The 20033-nt window shown below is 43.9% G+C and overlaps 1 protein-coding gene across 10 annotated transcripts in view; it reads left to right on the top strand.

Annotated features, from left to right (window-relative positions):
• FOXP1 (forkhead box P1) overlaps nucleotides 1-20033 on the top strand; it is a 540979-nt gene that overhangs the window by 388668 nt on the left and 132278 nt on the right. For all 10 annotated transcript variants that reach the window (XM_081159208.1, XM_081159205.1, XM_081159215.1 and 7 more), the window contains one exon: nucleotides 13121-13222. In XM_081159208.1, the coding sequence (XP_081015334.1) occupies nucleotides 13121-13222 (102 nt within the window). The remainder of the gene's footprint in view (nucleotides 1-13120; nucleotides 13223-20033) is intronic.

Raw genomic sequence — 20033 nt, forward strand, 5'->3', positions numbered from 1 at the left:
CCAGTCGTATCAAGCCCTCTAAATCACAGTGAAAATCTGTTCCGTTGCATATACTTTTTGGCATGTGAACTAGAAATAAGCGCCTGGAGGGACCCCTCTTCACTGGCTGTATAAGGGGACAGTGCAGCTGACGGAAGCGGCTTCGCCTGCACCAGGACCATCCTGCATGCGTGTGACGGGTGGCTTTGCTTCAGAGGACAAGCCTGGAAGCAGAGCCTTTCCCTCTCCTCTGTTGTCATCAGACTTTGTATTTATACAGATTCCTTTGTCTGGAAATCAAAGTGCCTGAGTAATGCTAACTCGCTAGTACTCAGAACACCCTTGGGGTATAGGTAGGCTGCAAAGATTATCCCACTTTTGAGGTGGGAAAAAGTCCTGTTCTTAAAATGGTCACAGTCTCCGGCGTGTCTTTGCTTACTGCCTAGACAAGACCTGGAAGGGCTGTGTAGGACCCAGATGCCATGAGAAGTGTTTTTCCTGTGACCTGCTCAGCCTTACCACTGGCAGGCTCACGAGAGTGTTTTACCTTGAAGACGCTGGGCTGGGAAAGGCAGCCAGCGCAAGGTATCCGTGGTGCTGGGAGGGAGGGGCCCGTGAGGAGCCACCGTGCTTCACTCTAATGTCTTTAGGGTCAAAATTAGGATTTTTATTTATTTATTTATTTTTAAGATACAGCATGGTCTGGAAATTTTGTTTTGTTTCACTTTAACTCAATATGATGTTGGCAATTTAACTTTCACAAAAATCAAGTTAGTTTGTCCTTTGTAACGAAACAGACACTGCATGTTGTACGTGCAGTCAGTCAGGGGCTCTGGAGTTGCTTGCACGCTTTGGGGGTCAAAGGATTGAAGCATTCTTTTCACCCTAGGTGTCACTGTGTGGTTGTCCACTTGGGTTTGCCTCGGGTCTCCTTCCAGTGGCTCCGAAGCACAGCATGAGAGCCAGTCCCGTGCCAGGTGCAGTCTGTTGTGGTGAGAAAGTCTCCAGAGTCTCTAGAGGGGAGCGGTCATATGTAGGCTGTTGGACACACAACACTGTTTGTTTGTTGGAACCTGAATATAGAATTTAGATTTGAAAAATCTCTATTCAACATGTGTTTTTAACTTTAAAAAGTAATTTTCAAAAGATCATAAATAATGTGATTCCACTTTTGTTTAAGAAACGTAAATGTAGGTGATGATATTATACTTACCTTTTTCCTAATTATTTATGTTTTTCTTCTAACGTGAGCTTATTACTTTCATAATCAGTACTCGTTCATAAAGCACTTTTTAAAATCACTTAAGAAGCCCTTATTGTATGTCAGGCCCTATGCACTTCACATGTATTAGTTATGATGTAGGAACTTTTATTTCCTCCCCTCTTACCGATGAAGAATGTGAGGTACTGAGAGGTCAAGTAACTTTTCTAAGGTCACATAGGTAGCAGGTGCTGGAGCTGAGGGTCAAATTCAGACAGAATGGCTGGTGGGCGCTCAATCACCACATCTGCTTCTGTAGAAATATGTAACTTTTTTAAAGCAAACTTCTGTTTCTTTGGAGTTACTATGATTCTCCCAAGGTCAGTCATTTCCCCCAATTCCCAGAGTATCCTTATTTCTTCATGCTGAGGACTCAGGTTCCGCCTTACACTCACTGTGGCTCCTGGAAGTTCGCAGGTCGGCGTTGCTCTGTGAGCATAGCTCTGAACACTGCCTGTCTGATGAACACAGTTCTGTTTTTAATCCCTCTTTTAAGAAAATGTTTCTAATTTTTGGCCAAAGCAGTTGAGTCTGTTTTTCTTCTGTGGTATTAAGTATATGTAATAAATATGTATATTTATATAAAGGTTAAAATCTTCAAAAAGTTCACTAACTGTATTCTTCTGAAGGTTTCTAATTTTTTTCTTTTGAATCTGTCTCATCAAGCAAGTAGTTCTAGTTTCACGTGACTGGAAGGAAGAAGGACAGATAGCGGCCGTTTGGGTTGCGTGCCTCCTGCAGGAGTTCGAGGGGAGGGACGCTGGCCAGCCTGTGGCCTGGGCGTGCCCTGGAAACTGTCTCGGGGAGAGCGAGTTAGGGCCCAGGCGGCCGTGCGGTGGCATCGTCAGCGCTGGCTCCCTTTTCTTCACCAGCGTTGTCGCCCTCAGCATCGCCATCTCTCCCTAGCAGCCGTGTTTGCTGTCTCTTCCAAGACAGTGATTCCAACTGGTGAGCCACAAGCAATTTTAAGACATGGGACACCTGACTGTTTAGTCAGAGGCACTGACCTCTTTTCCCTTCAATTGTCAAATAAAAAATGACAACAGCCAACACAATACAACAATAGCCATCCGGTGTGAAGGAATCAAAATTATACCTATTTTTTTGTCAGGCTGGCAAGATATGTATGTTTTTGGTGTGCTGCAGAATTTTAGTAGTTTATGTGTGCCATGAGATGAAAAGACTGAAAATCGCTGTTCTAAAAGTCGAGCCCAGGCATTGGTCAGAAAGAGCCATTCACTCAAGCACCTATGCCAGGAAGAAGCCAGGGCCCACAGTCGCAAGTCGCCCAGCCCGTTGTCCTCAGTCTGCTTTCCTGTGCAGTGAACATGATCTGCCAATAGGTTCCTTTGGGCTCATCAGAGGATGCTGTGATTTTTCTCAGTGTTTTATAAAGAGGACATATGGTTTGAGATCACTGGGAAACAGAAATCTTTGCTTCCCACAAAATCTTTTTTCTTATGTATGAGGCCATGTGTAATTGTAGTAATTGTTTCATTTAGTAAGTTATGACCCTGACCAGGTACTATGCTAAGGATTTTCCATGCATATCTCATATAATCCATACTAGCTTAACATCTCTGTTCTTAGGTTTTTGTATCTATTAACTGAGTATAATAATACCTGGAAAAATTGTGAGAATTAAATGACATTATGGGTCTGTCTTGCTTAGTACTTGTCTGGCAATAAACACTCAAAAATTTGCAACTTTTATGACCTTTCTCATCCCCAATGACCAGGGACCAGAACAGTTTTAAGAATACAGTTATTTGGACATGCAAATCAAAACCACTATGAAATATTACTTCACACCTGCTAGAATAGCAAGGACTCGCTCGTGGTGTCGAGGGCGTGGAGAAAAGGGGTCCCTCACACACTGTTGGTGGGAAGGTAGGCTGGTACCGCCAGTGTGGAAACAGCATGGAGATTTCTCAAAAAATTAAAACTAGAACTACCATATGACTCAGCAATTCAATTTCTGGGAATATATCTGAAGAAAATTAAATTACTATCCTGAAAAGAGCATTATTTACAATAGCCAAGACATGGAAGCAACCTAAGTGTCCATCAGTAAATCAGTGGATAAAGCAGAAGTGGCATATACGTAAAATGGGACGCTGCTGCTGCTGAAGGAATTGGATTACAAACAGAGTACTTAGGGAAAGGGAGAATTTATTTTTTAAATTAAAAATTCTTTTTCTTTTTTAAGGAGATACCTTTGACATATAGAAATTGTATACGTTTGAGGTTTACAACTTGATGTTTTTATTTTTGTATACCTTGTGAAAAAAAGCGCTATCATTAAGCTAAATAAGTTATCCATCACTTCTACATAGTTACCTTTTGTGTGTGTAGTGAGATTTAATTTAAAATGTGTCCTGTTAGAAAATTTCAGGCATATAATATAACGTTAAGTATTGTTGCCCAGGCGGGCATGGCTCAGCGGTTGAGTGTCGACCTGGGATCCAGGAGATCGGGGTTCGATTCCCGGTCAGGGCACATGCCCGGGTTGTGGGCTCGATCAATGACTCTCTCATCATTGATGTTTCTATCTCTCTCTCTCCCTCTCCTTTCCTCTCTCTGAAATCAGTAAAGATATATATTTTTTAAAAAAAGTATTGTCACCAGCTGTACATCAGATCTCTATTAATTTCACACAACTGAGCTTCGTGCCCTGTGGCCAACATCTCCCCATTCCTCCTCCCCAAGGCCCAGCTACCTCCAGTCTACTCTCCACTCCCTGGAGTTCAGCTTTTTTAGATTCCATGTATCTAAGTGAGATCATGCAGTATTTGTCTCGGAAAGGTAGAATTTAAATATGGAAGATACTTGGGTGCCTTGTAAATGTGGGCAGAGAACATGGAGAGCAGAATTGCACATGGAGTCATGGCTCTGAGTCTTAGGAATGAGAAGATCTGGTTGCAAAAAGCAAGTCTTTGTGGAGGAAAAGAGGCAGATAAAGTTAAGGGTGATGCTGTGCAGAGGGCTTTCCCTTTATCCTGAAGGCCCAGGCCCACACTCACTCATGCACTTTGGTCCCTGGACTGCACTTCTATTTGCCAGGATTGCCTATGGCCATATCTCGTCTAATCAGTGACCTTGGTAGAATGTGAGTATCAAGTTCTCTGTGGACAATGTTTGTTTAGCTTTTCCATGCTATCCACTCACTAGACTTGTGACCTTGGGCAAGTCACAGAACCCCACAACCTTTTAGTCTTTCCATTTTAAGTCAGTATTGTAAACCCTGCCCCTGCCTCCCTTAGAAATGTTAAGAACAAGAAATAAAATAATTAGACAACTAATAAATAAATAATAAGTAAAACAACTAGTTGGCATAGTTCCTGGCACATAGTAAGCAATTCAATTTGTTGTTTTATTTCCATGTCCTGAATACAGGGGCTGTTACCCTACACTTACCCCTCTGTTTCTAGATGTTCCTCATTCTCAAATTGTTATTCAGATGTAATTTTTGCTATTGCGGTAACTTCTTTGAGAAGTGTAAATTATTGGACGTTAGTTGTGTTGTTTTTTTTTTCTATCCTGGCTAACTGGCCAAGTGAGGAGGTACACACTTGAGATTATTAGTCTTGCTTGGGTCCTTCCCCTCATCCCATTTTTATTTCTGCCTTTTGTCTTTTATCTCTGCTGGAATGTTGCCTCTGAACTGGTTTTCACTCTTGTTTCTTTGCCCAAAATTCAGGTAAGAGAAGAAAGTATTTTGTCAAGCAAAGCATTCATAAGTGTTCATTCCTCTTAGGGCATCCCGAGTAGGTGTGACTTGCAGTACAGGAAGAAAAGGAATGCAGCATCCTATTTGTCTGAGCAGAAACTACATTCAGTGTTACTAGTAAAATCATAGAAAATTCTCCAGTATTTTGCGCATGGTTCTAGCCGTTTTCTTCTGTAGGCTTCCGACCTAGCAAGTCTCCTTCCAAGGTATGAAAAGATATGAATCTGGATTATTTATACTGAAAGTTGCTGGGCTGCACCCTCATTAAAGGCAATTGCAGAAAGCAAAGGGTGACTTTGGTGTGTTAATAGTTCCCTTTGATTCAGTTATCTGTGCATTTGACCCCCGTATTTTCTACTTTGGGGACTGGGAGAAGGACTGGGCCAATTTCCTTATTTCTGGCACAGTCTGGTCTTTCCTTAGTGAGGAGCAACAGGTTTGATGCATTGAAACTTAACATTTTAGACATTTTCTAATAAACTTGACCTGTGCTTCTCTCCCTGGCAGTGCTCAGGCTGCTGCAGTCATAGCATCCACGCTGCAGGCTTGTCAGCTCTCAGGAGCTGGACAGGCTCAGGCTTGGGCCACGCTGGGTGGACTCCCTCCAAAGACAGCTCAGGTGCCAGAGACCTGGCGGTGGTGACTCAGTGTCTGGCGCTGGCTCCGGCTCGGAGCAGCCAGCAGTGCCCCGGCGAGGAGCGCTAGGGCCCTGTGTTAACGGGTGTACGGAGCAGGAGTGTGCCGGGGGGGTTCCCTCTTAGGAGAGACTTCAAACAGACTTCCTGGCTGTTCATAGCCATTAAACTTATCTCACCTGATTTTGAAAGAGAATCAGATGTCCTTTTTGTCTCATGGGAATCTCTAACCTTTACCTTCTTCGGTAGAAGTGTTCTTTACGCAGAGACTTTACTTTAAAAAGTTATTCATAACTGCAAATGAATATGGGGCTGGCTGACCCCCTTCTGCTTCCCAGGTGTGCTTTAGGCTTGGGACTTGTAGCCGAACGACTCCCCTTGTCCACAGCCTTCTGGTGTCTGTGGACGTGTGGCCCGCAGTCCACTCACGGGATGGCACATGAGCCGCAGCACGGTGCTGACAGCCATGGCACGGGGCACGCACGCTCCTGGTCTCCTCCATCCCGGTTCTTCTAAAAGGAGAAAAATACACCCTTTGTCATCTTTTCTCCCAAGAAAATAAGCCCTAATCAATTGCCAACATTACAAAAAGCACACACACAACTTCACTCTTCCTGTGTTCGTGTCTTTGCATTATTTGTTAAATTTTAAAGTAAGACAAAAGTGAAGAATGTGACTGTTAAATATCACAGCAGTGATGACCGCCTCACACGTAGCGTGAAGCCGTCAGTAAGGAAGCGACAAACTGACACCGGGGCTGCGTACAGAAGGTAGAGGCTGGGGCTGCTGAGGGATGGTGAAGAGTTTGCAGTGGCCCAGTGTTGGAAGGATGCTCTGTCGTGGCCTCATCTCTGCTCACCCCGTGCCTGGGGCCGGCACTGCCTGTGGCCGTATCTCCTGCAGTTTGGGCAATGACAGCGGGGCCCTGTGACTTTCCCATTGCCTGTTCCTTTTGATTTTAACTTGAACACATAATGTTGGAGTGCTGTTGGGCTGGGGTTGTCTCTGCTCCAGTTTTCACCCTGTCAGCCTAGATACTGTCTCCTAACCCTGTTTGTAAAGACTGTGGAACATGCTGAGAAATCCATGCTGTCAGGAGATGCCCCCGAAGCACAGGACTCTCCAGTTGTTGGAGCTCTGAGGATGGATGCTGCCGCCTAGAACCTTCCCTCAGGTCACTGCTTTAAGTCCAGTTTCCCAATCCATCTCGGGCTTTGCTGCCCAGCCACCTGCTTTTAGGGGTTGACCAAGTGAACCAACTATCAGCAAATGCTCAGACTTTACCCTCATTTGCAGCCTCCCCGAGTAGACCAAGCAGTGACTATTAAAGGCTCTTTGATGATTTTTGATGGTTGTTACCCCAGTATATTAAAATTTTAATAGGGAAAGTACTTTTTTTGTTTTAGTTATGACACTAATAATGTGACTTGATGGTCTGCTGTAGTACTTTCTTCGTGCATCTAATATTTTCACAATTCCTAGACTCCCTCTATGAAATCAGCTCAGTTTTTCATTTTCCCATGATAATAACCAAGTGCTCCATATATACACACGTATGTGTGTTACTTATATAAATACAGATTTGCACTCTTGGAGAACTCACTGCCTTGGCATGTTGTTGATTCGGTAAGAACACATGTAGTATCAGGCACTGTAATTCCTTTTCTTTGTAAGTGTGACCCCCAACCTTCTTTCCAGTCCTCTGCTGCAGTGATTGCTACGTCCAGAGCGAGGAGGGTGTGGGTTCCCCAGGTCTCGATACAGAGTGATCATCAGGTTGTGTTAAGTAATGAGGACTTGTATTAAGATAGCTGTTCGTGGCCAGGGTTGTACCATGATAGCAAATTAGTTCAGAGGAAAAGGCTCTGCAGAGGGACTGAAGGTGTATGTCGAGGCTGAGAAATAAGAGAGAGCAGGACCTCTTCTCTCCTAAGCTGCTTACGGTGCTTTCTATGGCCAGCTTTTCCTCCCGCCCCATAGGCAGTGACTGCTGAGTAGCCTGTGAGATTATCTGAGAAACAGGTTTGATCTTGATGGGTTGGGGAGTGTAGGAAAAGAAATGAGAGGAAGGGTGGCTGACTCAGAGCAGCCTCTGGAGCTGGAAGCTGGACAAGTTCTTAGGCAGACAGGAAACAACCACTCTTCTCAGCTGGCCGATAGCACATGCCGCCTTTATTCCGAGGGTGTGCAGACCTCACACCCGATCGATCGGGGAGATTCACTCTGAACTGCTGTAAATTACCTGAGGGAAGACGCACATGTTCAAAGTTTGCAACTAGTTTGAAATAGTTTCAGATAAAAGAACGCATGGATGTTATTTTGTTTTCATGTCTCAGTTCCTTTACAGAAAAAAAACATGAGTTTGAGCTTTAAGAACAGCTCATTAGTAATATCCTTGCATCTTAGCTAAATTCTGAAATTCTTTTGGGCAACAGATTGCAAGCTTTGTTTATATAAAATTGTGTCCAGTGGTGTCTTTTGGGCTCTGAGAAGACAGAAAGCAACCTAAGATGGGTTAGCAAACGCAGAAATTTGAATTCCATGTAATTTTAACATGTCATAAAATGTTTTTCCTGTTATTATTTTCCCAACTATTTAAATAAGTAAAACCATTCTTATCTCATGAGCCAAACAAACACAGGTTATAGTTCGGGTTTGGTCCACAGACTGTAGCTTATGGACCCTGAGCTAGAACACTACAGTTAGTCATATTTTTTGAAGACCTCTGTGTCAGTGCTTAACTCAGACCCCATCGCCAGGTTTGCTATGCAAAAAGTTGTGCAAAGGCTTTCTCCTTTCACTGGCTTGCTTTATGTATGTGTGCATGCTTACTCAAGCCATATTTCATGTCAACTTTTTAATGTTTTTTAAAATATGATAAACATGTTTTTGAACATCAGCTACCTTGAAATACATGCTAAATCTAGGAATTCCAGCCCCTAAAATACAAGCACTTGCCATGAACTTGAGATATAAATAGCTCAAAAGTTGTAAATATGTTTATTTAAGATATAATTTGTAAATAACACATGGTGCTTATTTGCTAGGAATGTGAAGGCACTGTTAAGAATAAAGTTTTCTTGACCCAGTAGAATGGAAGGTGTGTCAGAAATGTCCAGGTCCTCAGTTGGCATGAAAGCGTGGCCTGCCAAACTAGCCACCAGGCACCAAGCTCCTGCCTCCCTGTGCGCTGAGTGCTGAGCTGGCTGGTGCCCATGACGTGCTGACCATAAGGTGACTCCAACCCTTTGCGCAGACGGGGCAAAGATGACAGCGAAGGCAGAGAGGGAGCTGGCCTGCCTTCCGCCCCTGCCTCTGTTAGTTCACAGAGCCATCTATTTTAGCTTATTGAAGGAAAATCAATGTGACCATGTGCAGCCCAGCTCTAAGTGCCTAGTTTTATCAGTCACCTGCACTCTGTGACATCCTTGAACTGTCTTTACTGTAACCCAAGCCTTGCACTCAAATGCAGCATCGAGTTGTGCAGTGCCTGGCAGTTGTCACGTCTGTTAAGAAGGAAGCGTGGACTCAACCCAGCCCCGGAACTGCCACGGAGAATAAAAGACACCAGAGATGGGATGGACGTTTTCAGTTATTTACATTAGCAGTTGGTCTGGAACTCAAGCCAGGTTGACCCTTGCTTCCTAACAGAGAAAATTTGTTATTTATTCATACCCTTTCTCTGTGTCTGCTTCTCTCTCTTCCTCTCTCACAAACGCATTCACATACCTCGTTAGTATAAATACAGAGGACCTAGTTTTATCTGTAAGCAGGACATCTTCTTATATATACATAAGTTTCAGGTATAGGACAGTATAATTCAGCCTCTGTATACACTGCTAAGTGACTGCCCTCAGAAGTCTAGTTACCATCCATCACCACACAGTTGACCCTCCTCACAGTAATTGGAATATTTTAAGGGACCTTTCTCCAGTTTTTGCTGAGATCCTGTTATGAAAATAAGGAAAATCCATCCTCACTGCTTAGCGGTATTGAAACAAATCTTTGATGGTCAGGCCATGAGTCTGAGATGAAAGACATTAATCTAGTTTGATGCGTAACAGGTAAAAATGGCTATCAGGTAAGCATGTAAGGGAAACACAGTGGACCAGTCTCGTCTCGGGTGCAGTTTCCAATGGGGGTCCCTTCAGTCCTTCCGAATTGTCCACTGACCAACAGTGAATATGAATAAGCATTTTTTACTTTCTCCAAATGGAAGATACCGATGCTTGTATAACAATGCTGAAATACGTGGTCTTATGCACTGAGGGTTTATCTCTCTCCTTTTTTGTGACAATTTAAAATGCTGATTACATTGACTAATATATCGCGGAAATCAGAAAAGCAATGCCCTTTGATGGTTGATTTTGCAGCACTTTATAGGTTCTAATAAATAATGTTTTAAAACTCTAGCCGAGACCTAAGTAGTTGGGGGTATAGTACATTACTCCCCCTTCGTTGCCACACCAGTGATAAGGCCAGGGAATTATTGTGGAGTAATTTGTAACAGTTCATATCAAGGTGAATAATTCTTTGCACTGGTGTTGTCCCTCCATCCCAGTAGTTGAAGTTACTTTACTTGTTTCACTCATTTTGGAGGGAATTTGGAAGCTAATTTGCACATCTCCATCTTGTACCTTTTCTCTTCAGTAGTTTTACTAAAATTCCTGTTGTGTTTCTACAAGTTCCTAACCCTTTCTGCCCTACATTTCTCTGTGATTCTCCTCTTCAGTATGAAATGGTCTATGCAAGCCAGAGTTTGTTGTGTGATTATGGAAGTTCAGGTACCTGTGCTGGGTCTGAAAAAGACATTATACACGTCAGTGACGTTTTTTCCTTCAAACCAGCAAAATAATTGCAAGGATTCCAGTAGCGAATTCTGAAATGTATAATCATTGTATAAAGCCAGCTCAATACATATTTGTTGAAAACTTAAGTTTGAGGCCTATACTGTACTTTTGCTTAAGTACATTTATGAGAACATGCTCACATAAGAATGGTGTTTTTTCTCTGTGTGTGTCCTTTATTTATTTATTTTTTTTAAAAACAGACACTTAGTGTATCCCTTTGGCTGAAATGAGGAGTTGATTGTATAGATTCTCTGAGAGTTGATTACTTAAATATTGAGTATCTGTTTTCTAAATATTTGTTGAAACATGGCAAGTTATTTTAACAAAGATTTGTGACTTTATGGTGGTGCCCTACTTTGCTCTATTTTAGTATTAAGTGGAGGTGACCTTCCTGCGGTCGCCACCATAGCTTGGCATGTCATCCACACTCCCTCTGTCTGCTTTCCTGACTAGCAGCCAGACTCCTCTCTGCTGATCAGTCTATTATTCTGGGAACTCTGTCGGTTGCACTTAAAATATGTAACGGTTCCCTTTCCTGTGTTAAAAAGCCGTAAAGCCTCACGTGAAGCCGCTAAGGGAACGTGTAACAGGAAGAGGCTTCTGCCTCTGCCGGCACCTTGCGAGGGGACTGTTTTTCTTAAATGATATAAATGAAATCTTCACTCTGCCCACTTTTACACCTACACATGTACTGAGCGTCTCCAAGGAGACAAGCCGGGAGTCCAGTGATGGTGAATTCTCCTTGGAGAGAGCAGGCTGGGGGCTCAGGCTCCAGGGGCCCCTCAAAGACAGCCTCTCCTCGTGGCCCTGCCAGGCAGGCTTCATCTAGCACGCCTCTCCCTTTCCAGGGGAATAGCCTGTAAGTGAGCTCTGAAGGGCGGGTTGTGGTGAGTTCGTAGGCAGAGGCTCCTGGGACAGGAGGGTGGGTGTGGTAGGGAGGTGGGACAGGAGGGTTCCATCTTTTCCAAGATCTTTGTCACCCACCTATCATCTGTGCCTCTGTTCCCTGGTCTTCCTCTGTGCCTCTTAGACACAGAGGCACCACTCAGCCTTACCAAATGCCTTAACATCCTCTGTTACAATTCTACAGCTATGAGTTAATTTAGTAAGACTGCCCTTTAAGGAGAAGTACTACTTCTGCTGACTCACCAGTTTCATGTGTCCACTCGTGAACAGTAATCCTCTGGAGCACTGTCTTCCCTCTCTTAAGCCCAGTGCACAGGACCCCGTGCCAGCTCTCCTTCCTCCCACTCCACCACGTCACTGTAAGCTTTCTTAAAAAGAAAAACGTTATTTTCTGATGTAAGTCCGTTATGCACATTTTCTAAGCCTGCAGTTTCAGATCCTTTCATACGATGACCACATACATCTATGTGTGCATCTTCTTGGAGGCGCAAATAATGAGTTACCATTTAGAAATCCTTATTGGAGAAATCGCCAAGGAGTCTCATTTGTCTTTAAACCCTGAGCACATGATTTAATGAACATTCTTGACACGGCTTCCATGTGCACATTCATGGCCGCTGAACTGACTAAAATAAAAAAAAATCACTTCCTATGTGATTCTCTAGCAGAGTCTGCAAACTTCCGTTGTCTGGTCCTGCCCTGCTGCTCTCCTGGGAAGGGTGTGGCTGGCTGTTATTCCTGCTAAATGCTTTGACAGTAATTGTCCCCATGAGGGTTTATCAGGGACACTTTTTTAATTCTTTTTTATTTGAACTTTTTGAAAAGATTGGTCTTAATGAACAGAGAATATAGTCAATAATATTGTGATAACTTTGCACAGTGACAGATGGTGACTAGATGTGCCATGGTGATCACAGTGTAAGATATACAAACGTGGAAACACTTTGCGGTACACCTGAAACTATTATAATATTGTATGTCAATTATACTTCAACTAAAAGCAGAAAAGATTAGTCAGTCATACATTCTGCACTTTGGAGGACTGTCCTGTTTTCCTTTCTTTATCTCCAATTCGTACACCTCTGTAGTTGCTGCCTTTAAATAAGCACCCTCCTATGGCCTAAGCTATAAAGAGTCATTTGTAGGAGACATAACCAGTTTTGTTCACAGGTGCATAATGTGCTCTTGAAGTTGACTTAGAGGTCAGATTTGAAAAGTTCTTTCCTTACTACGTGGTCCACTGAGGTCACCGCTGGTATAGCTCATCTGTTTAGCCTTCCTTCCCAAGTAACTCTATCCCTGGTGCACCCCCACTTAACTCTTCCTCCTTTTGGACTCGTGAGGTGAAGGCATTCCTTTCAACTTGAGTTGCCCAGGTCCCGGGAAGGCTGGAGGGGGCGGAGGCGCCTTGTCTTGTGAGTGCCGTCTTTGCCCAGGTGCTTCCCAGCTGCTCCCTGGCCCTCCCTCACCGTGCTCGCTCGTATTCTGAGTTTTGGTTTTTGGTAGGACTGAGGTGTCTGCTCAAATGGATTGCTATGCCCCAAGACCCGTGTACGAACCTGACTAAACCTAAGAAAACGTAAACAAAGTCCGGAACATTTTCCAGCTGAGACGGGTGGAAAGTTTTGTTTGCTGTTTCATTAGCCTGGAATTGGGAGAGTCAGGATCCGTTCCTAAGTGCGCTTCCTGGAGTCCTGTTGCGAAAGTGGCTCTGAACCTGTGTAGTAACGGAAAGGTTTTTCTCCCGTTTTCCTTGCAGGCTCTTCAAGTGGCAAGACAGCTCCTTCTTCAGCAGCAACAGCAGCAGCAAGTTAGTGGCTTAAAATCTCCCAAGAGGAATGACAAACAACCCTCCCTTCAGGTAACAGCTCTTTCTTAACATACCTGGGTATGCGCCCTGACTGGAAATTGAACCCCAACTTTCTGTGTACAGGATGACCAACTGAGCCACATGGGCCAGGGCCAGGTAACCATTCTTTTAAAAATAAATGATGTTATACACTTGGGACAGCTAATAACAAGTGAGTTGTGGTGAGACTCTCAGTCGTTAGAGGGCCTTCTGCAGAGGTGTCATTAGCTGACCAGCAGTGTGACGTTTCAGGATAATGTCTGTTCAACCCAAAGCTGGTGTTGTTGGCAGTGACCTCTGCTATTCGTCCAGACCCTAGGAGGGTGAGCAGTCGTGGGCGCGGGGTGCTCCCTTGTGCAGCTTACCGCTGGGGGAGCTCAGGGAGCTCAGACACGTCACCACGCTGTCCACGGGTGCAGACGGTCCCCCGGGTGGACAGAATGCCTCACTTCAGTGCAGTGGGGGAGGTTTTTCCCCAGGGGACAGTGGGCAATGTCTGGAGACATTTTTAGTTTTCACAACTTGCGGGGGGCGGGGGGCATTGGTGCTACTGACAGTCTAGTAAGGAGAGGCAAGGGGTGCTGCTAGGCGTCCTACGTTGCCCAGAAAAGCCCCCCACAGCACAGGACACCACGTGTCAAGAACCGTCCCTGGGCGGAGGATGATGTGGAGTTTAATGCTCCGGCGTGAGTGTGATACGCACTCTCCTCGAGGGGATGTTTTCAGCGTACTTCTGCATTATTAATAAAAAGTGACGAGCAATGTTTACATAAAGATACCAAGAAATATCGTTTTAGTAACTTCTCCTTTTGGGCACAGTATGGATGGGGATTCACAGAGAAGGACTGAGTTTATACAAATTTAATTTTGGTTTCCTGTTGGAGTAGAACATTTTAATAGAAACTTCAAAGAACTATGACTCAGGGTGTTCATACATCCAAGAGAGCGCACCTGCAGGTACCCGGTGGCCTAGCTGCTTTCATAGCTGAGGGCGTCATCCCAAATGGGAGGCTAATGGGGTCCCACGCTGGACATTTTGGGATAGAATCTATAAACTGCTGCTGACGGGCAGAACTTGATGCTAATTAATTTGATCACGAGGTTAACGCAAATTCTAGACGGTGTCGCCTTTTCTCAGATCACAGTAAACCAGTAGCTGCTCCGCATTGTCTGGCAGTGATCACGCTGACCTTGGGCGACAGGTTCTTCTACATGCACTTGGGAAGCGTCACCCATGGCGCCGAGGGAGGTGCAGCACTGTGGTAGCCCTTCCCTGGAACAGGTGGATACGCGTTGTTGACTAACACTTCCCGACACACTTACTTGGTAGACCATCGTGAGCCCACGTGCTTTTTAATGTTTGAGAATGCGGGGCGTTTTTAATGAGGTACAGCGCCAGTGAGGCCCCGTCAGGTGCTCCGCGAAGTGCTTTGTGATGCAGATGCCTTAAGAACAGCTCTGGGGGACGGAATGTGGCTGTGTTGACCTTTCAGCTGTGAGCTTATTTGTCAGGATTCAAGTAAGTTGAAAGGATCAAACCGAACAGTTTCCGCCGTCAGACTGGGAGTTGTGTTTCAGAGGTCAGCAGCAGGGGCCACGTCGCAGGGGCCAGAACAGAGCCCCTTGTTGGTACATATTAAAGTACTGGGACATCTCCTGCAGACAGAGATACAATTAAAATTCTAATTTATTAATGTATACAGGGAGCTAGCCCAGCCTGTCAGTCAGTGATTCCAAGGACTGTCCCCTCTCTTTGCCTTCCTCTGGGAGCTTTCACAGCCTTACCAGGATGGGAGGCCTCTTGGATTTATCAGACCTCAGGTGTATTGGAAAAATGACGGTATATTGTTGGGGGGTGGAAATCTTACAGATAGTAGAGCTTGTGTGGTTAGAGGTTTAAAAAAACAGTGCACACGTGTGCAGTCTGTCTGATGCACTGTTCTTCAGTGTTGAATATCATTTGTCACTTTTTATACTAGACTTATTTTCCCTCATACTTGCTTTTTTTTAAAAAATAACAACACATGTGACATTTTTTAGGTAACTTCTTTTCCAACATGAATGAAGTTCCTTTTAGGGCTAAATATATGCAGTAAAGTTTCAGGGGCTTTCCTTTGCAGGCTCTTTTCTTCTTGCCTGTTCTAATGTTTTAGCTACCAGAGGAGGATGATAGAGCTTCATTTTTCTTGGCAAGGACAGTGTCAAAACCAACCTAACACATTTTGCTGAGCACTTCAGTCTGTCTAAGAAGTGTGGGGCGAGGGGCCATCTTGAATGCTGGCTTTGCTAATGAAGATGTTTTACGTCCCCCCTACTCCCTCAGTGGGAGACTTGACAAGCAGAGAATTTAGATCAGCTTTAGGAATTGATTGGGGAGAAAAGAGTTGGTTAACTGGTGTGTGAGTGTGCGTGTGTGCGTGTGCGTGTGCGTGCATGCATCCTCAGCTACCTGGTGTGGCCATGCAAATTCACGAAGCTTTATTAGGTTGGCTGGCCTTCCACAGACAGAGCAGAAATGACTAACCTGGGTCACGTGGAGGTTATATAGTTATGAAAATGTCTAGGCTCGGGGATTCACAGAAGGAATAACCTGCGCACATAAATATACCTGCCATTCCATCACCGGGCGGCTCAGCCAGGAGGGCTCTGAACCGACCGGGAAGTCCTACAGTGAATCCCGGCAGCGTTCATGTCTGACCTCCATACCCTTCCTAGCTAGAGAGACCTATTTTAGCAAATTTCAGACCTTCTGCATGGAGGCAGGCTTCACATGGAAGAAGAATTTGATCTGCTGATAGCTTGAGGAAAAAGAAAGCAACCCAAATCCCCAAATACACTGTGACTCATATTTTAAGCATATCTCACACGTTCCTGCTTTATGTTTGGCAGTGCTCCCCAGATTCACAGGCTGGTGATACAAACAAAAGAAAATGGAAAGTTAGAGGAGGCTCTGTGTGGTTACTCGACAGCGAGCACAAAATGTGTCAAACGTCACCAGTTTGAACTAATTTCAGGGCGATCGGAGTAGAAAGAGAGGAATAACGGTCTTTGCAGATATACAGACTGAACAGAATCTGAGCTGGCCACAGTTTTGGGTGACATCGTGGTTTATATAAAGGATTGATTGAGTATAGATACTGCTTCTGAAGTTCTTTAAAAATACTCTACTTACCTAAATAGCCCCTTATTTTAGTATTTAAGTTGCTTTGCCAATTTTTATGAATGATACAAATGAAAACTGGCCTCAGCATAAATTCAGAATCAGAATGATCTGAGTAACATGCGGGCATTTCTGGAACAGCTGCAGCGTGGGAGACAACTTACTGATGCCCGCAGATATGAGCCTGTGGGAGACATAGAGCCTGCCTTCAGAATGCTTGTGAGTTGTAAAGAATTAACAGGTTTTGCTGCAAAAAGAAAATTATATGTAAGTAAAAATAGTAGGCTTACTTTGATAAATATGTACATACTTCTGAAGATTGCTTGAACAAGTGAAACACATGCTTAACGGTGCAACTGGGCTCATAACCTCAAAAACGAGGAACTTTACTGGCTGAAGATTAATGTGTGAGTAGATGAGCAATTTTATTGATCGAATTTTGGAACTTCAACCACCATTTCTGGGTAGTAATTCATTTTGGTTCTTTAAGTATTTAGTTGTTGGCATGAGTACGTAAACTGGAAGGAAGTCAGGTGACACATTTTCCCTAAGAACGGAAAAGCACATGTGTATTCTGGCAGCACTGAAATTAGGAGAGAAAGTCAGCCTTGTGCAGTGCGTACAGTGGGAAGCTGACCATAGTTTCAGGCCATCGATAAGGAGTTTGAATTTAAAACCAGTCATCTGATAGATTTCCTCCTGCCTATCCCCTTCCTTCCAAGGTTATATCGTGTACAAGCCCCTCACGCAGGAGACTCTCTCACTGGAACAAAGGATCCTGAGAGCCACTGGAAGGTTAGCCTTTCAGTCCGACTGGAAGCTCAGGATTATCATGAGGACTCCTGCTCTAAGTGGAAGAGTTTCAAATACCAGATTCAGCAGGTGTTTTTTAGCATTTTTATTTGCAATTATATAAAACATGCTTTAGGCAGCATTTTTGCTTTGCATTAATGCCATATAGAATTTTAGGGCCTCACATTATTTCCATGCTATTCAGTGAGAAATACATTGGTAAGAGGAAGCCTTTAAAGGAAACCACAATTTCATGTTGTAGATAGTGAAATCATTAGTTTTGAAATACTGACCCTTAAAAAATATCCCTATGCACTGAATTAGTAAAGTGGATAATTCAGGACAGGAAGGCAAATAATTTTTAAAATGTCTAGAGTTAACATTGTCTAGAAATGGCATCCCTGGCATTAAATTGATATGAAGTGTTGAAATTTCAGTACCTTTGAAGATTTTGTTATCACTTGACTTTGGAGAATCCCAAAACTCTAAAAAAAATAAGTCTTGATAGGAGACAATAATGTAGAAATGATACTTTGGAAGTGGTCGTTAACTCTTTCGGGTCACACGCCCAGCAAGACTGTGATGGGCACAGTGGCTGCTCCTCCCAGAGAGGTACCCGCGCAGAGCTGTGTCTGGTTCGGAGGGTTTCATGGGCCCAAGAAGTCCATCATGTTGCCCGGGTTAAACACTCTTGCTTTAAGAATATTTTTTCTAAAATAATATGTTGTGTCCTTGTCTCCCTCCAAAAGCCTGCGTTTCCTTGTAACATAGCGAGTTAGATCATTCTTCCTTTCCAGGCGCAGCTCCGCGCAGGGTGACCTGTGTCCTAGTCTGCCCAGGACAGCCCGGCCTGTTGGCTGGGTGTGTTTTTAATAATTCTCATCCTCAAAAGCTTGCCAGTTTGGACATTTAATTTTATGACCACCTTACTTATATGTATCCAAGTATTAAAATGCAAGTGTGATGCTAGTATTTTATATGTAAGCATGTATTTGTCACCATATGCAGAGGTGACTAATGTTTAGTAAGTGCTTAACGTGGACCAGCCCCCTGGCTACTCTGTGGTACAGGAACAGTTGTTCAGTTATTCTGTCGACAAGGAAGAGTGGCCCTGGGAGAGGCTGACTGACCTGCTTCAGAGGCAGACAGATGGGCAGCACCAAGATGGGGAGCTGGGTTTTTTAGGACCACAGGTAACTATTCCACGGGCAAGTTAATAATTGCTTCTCCTTCTGTGTGGATTTACTCAGCAACTACTGAGTACCATGTTTTCCATAAATAAATTTTTATATTTTCTATATCGCAAGCAAGAATAAAACCAAGCCAACCAAAACCAATTTCACTGTCAATATCTGGATTTCAATGAAGGGGACTCAGATCTGCATAATTATCCTAATTGTCACCTTGCCTGTGTGTGTCACAGCAGTGAGCAGCCGCAAAGAAAGGTTATTTCTTACTCTGCAGTCTGAAGTGCTCTTGCCAGCTTCCATGTGTTGGAACATGGAGAAATATGTTATAATCATTGTTGGGGCTAGGAGGTGGGGAGGGACAGGGGAAAAAACATCATTGACTGGTCAAAAATGTGTAAATTGCTAACAAAATGACACATGTAATTAAGAGTGCTCCCACTATTTTACCTTGTGGTTTACACCTTCCGTGTTGAAAAAGAGAGTGACTCCCACCTCGCTAATTACCATTATCACTGAAATGCTAGGGTTGGAGTCATTAGTTCCATGTGCATTTAATTAGAGGAAGGCTGAAATTGGATTTAACTTATTACTTTTTCATGGATCACTTTCTTGTCATCACTTCAAATTGGATTGCAGCCCCAGGTAACTAATTATGAGAGCCACAGGATCAAGAGTGAAAAAAAAAGGTAATTAGGAATAACACTGTTGGACCCTTGCTGGCCATCCACTTGTGCTCCGGGGCGGGGAGGGGAGCTGTATTTTGTAGTCTTACAGATTAGGGAGTTAGAGGGATGTGTGGTTGCTGGGCGTCATGGGAGTCTATCACCACCCATAGTGGTTTCTATGATATACAACTGAGTTGAAGATGTCGAATCAACATGGTTCCACAATCAGCTCCTTAATATCTAGATTAAACTTGTAAAAGCAACAGATTGGCTGTAGGTTTGAGGCATCTCAACAACTGTGTAGTCTGGGGCCTCACACATGATTTCAACAAAGCTGTCAGACGCCTCTGAGCCAAAGTGCAGGATATTTTAAGTAAGGGAGTTAGAATTTAATGAACATATTAATGTTCTAGAAGCATCATTCATAACTGACAGGAAGATATATCAGACAGCACAGCAGTAGAGTTTAGGGCTAATGCGTCGGGAATTTTGTCAGAGTTTCCAGCAGACCATGGTACTCAGGCGCTTGCGTTCCTCTGGTGCGCCGTCCCCCGCCCCAGTGTCATGCATGGGCTTGCCGGGGTTCTGGTTCCCCTTCCGCCCCATCGAAAAGACTGTAAAACAAATTATATTGTTTCCATGTGCAGAGCAGAATTCAGAACTGCACGCAATCAATTTTATTGACATTGTCTGAAAAAAATGTTGATGACAGTTTGAGGATGTGAAAGTATTGGATTTTTAAAGTCGCCAGTACTAAGTGTGGCAAAAAAAAAAAAAAAAATTAAATGTAATCTCATTACTCACGAAAAGTCCTGTGAGTTAGCCTCTTCTGAGAAGGGGCTGTCTTTGATGGGCTGTGATAGCATGTGAGAAGTTTCGAGATCGTCAGGCCTGTTACCTTGAGAGAAAAAGGGTCCCTGAGAAGTGAGTCACCACGCGGAGATGGCTTGAGTCTCCTTGAGCTGTTGGAAGTGGGTTCTGATGCTGTGATGTAAGCAGACAGCCCTGCGTCGGGC

Source organism: Miniopterus schreibersii, assembly GCF_964146895.1.
Source record: "Miniopterus schreibersii genome assembly, chromosome: 15".
Classification (NCBI taxonomy): domain Eukaryota; kingdom Metazoa; phylum Chordata; class Mammalia; order Chiroptera; family Miniopteridae; genus Miniopterus; species Miniopterus schreibersii.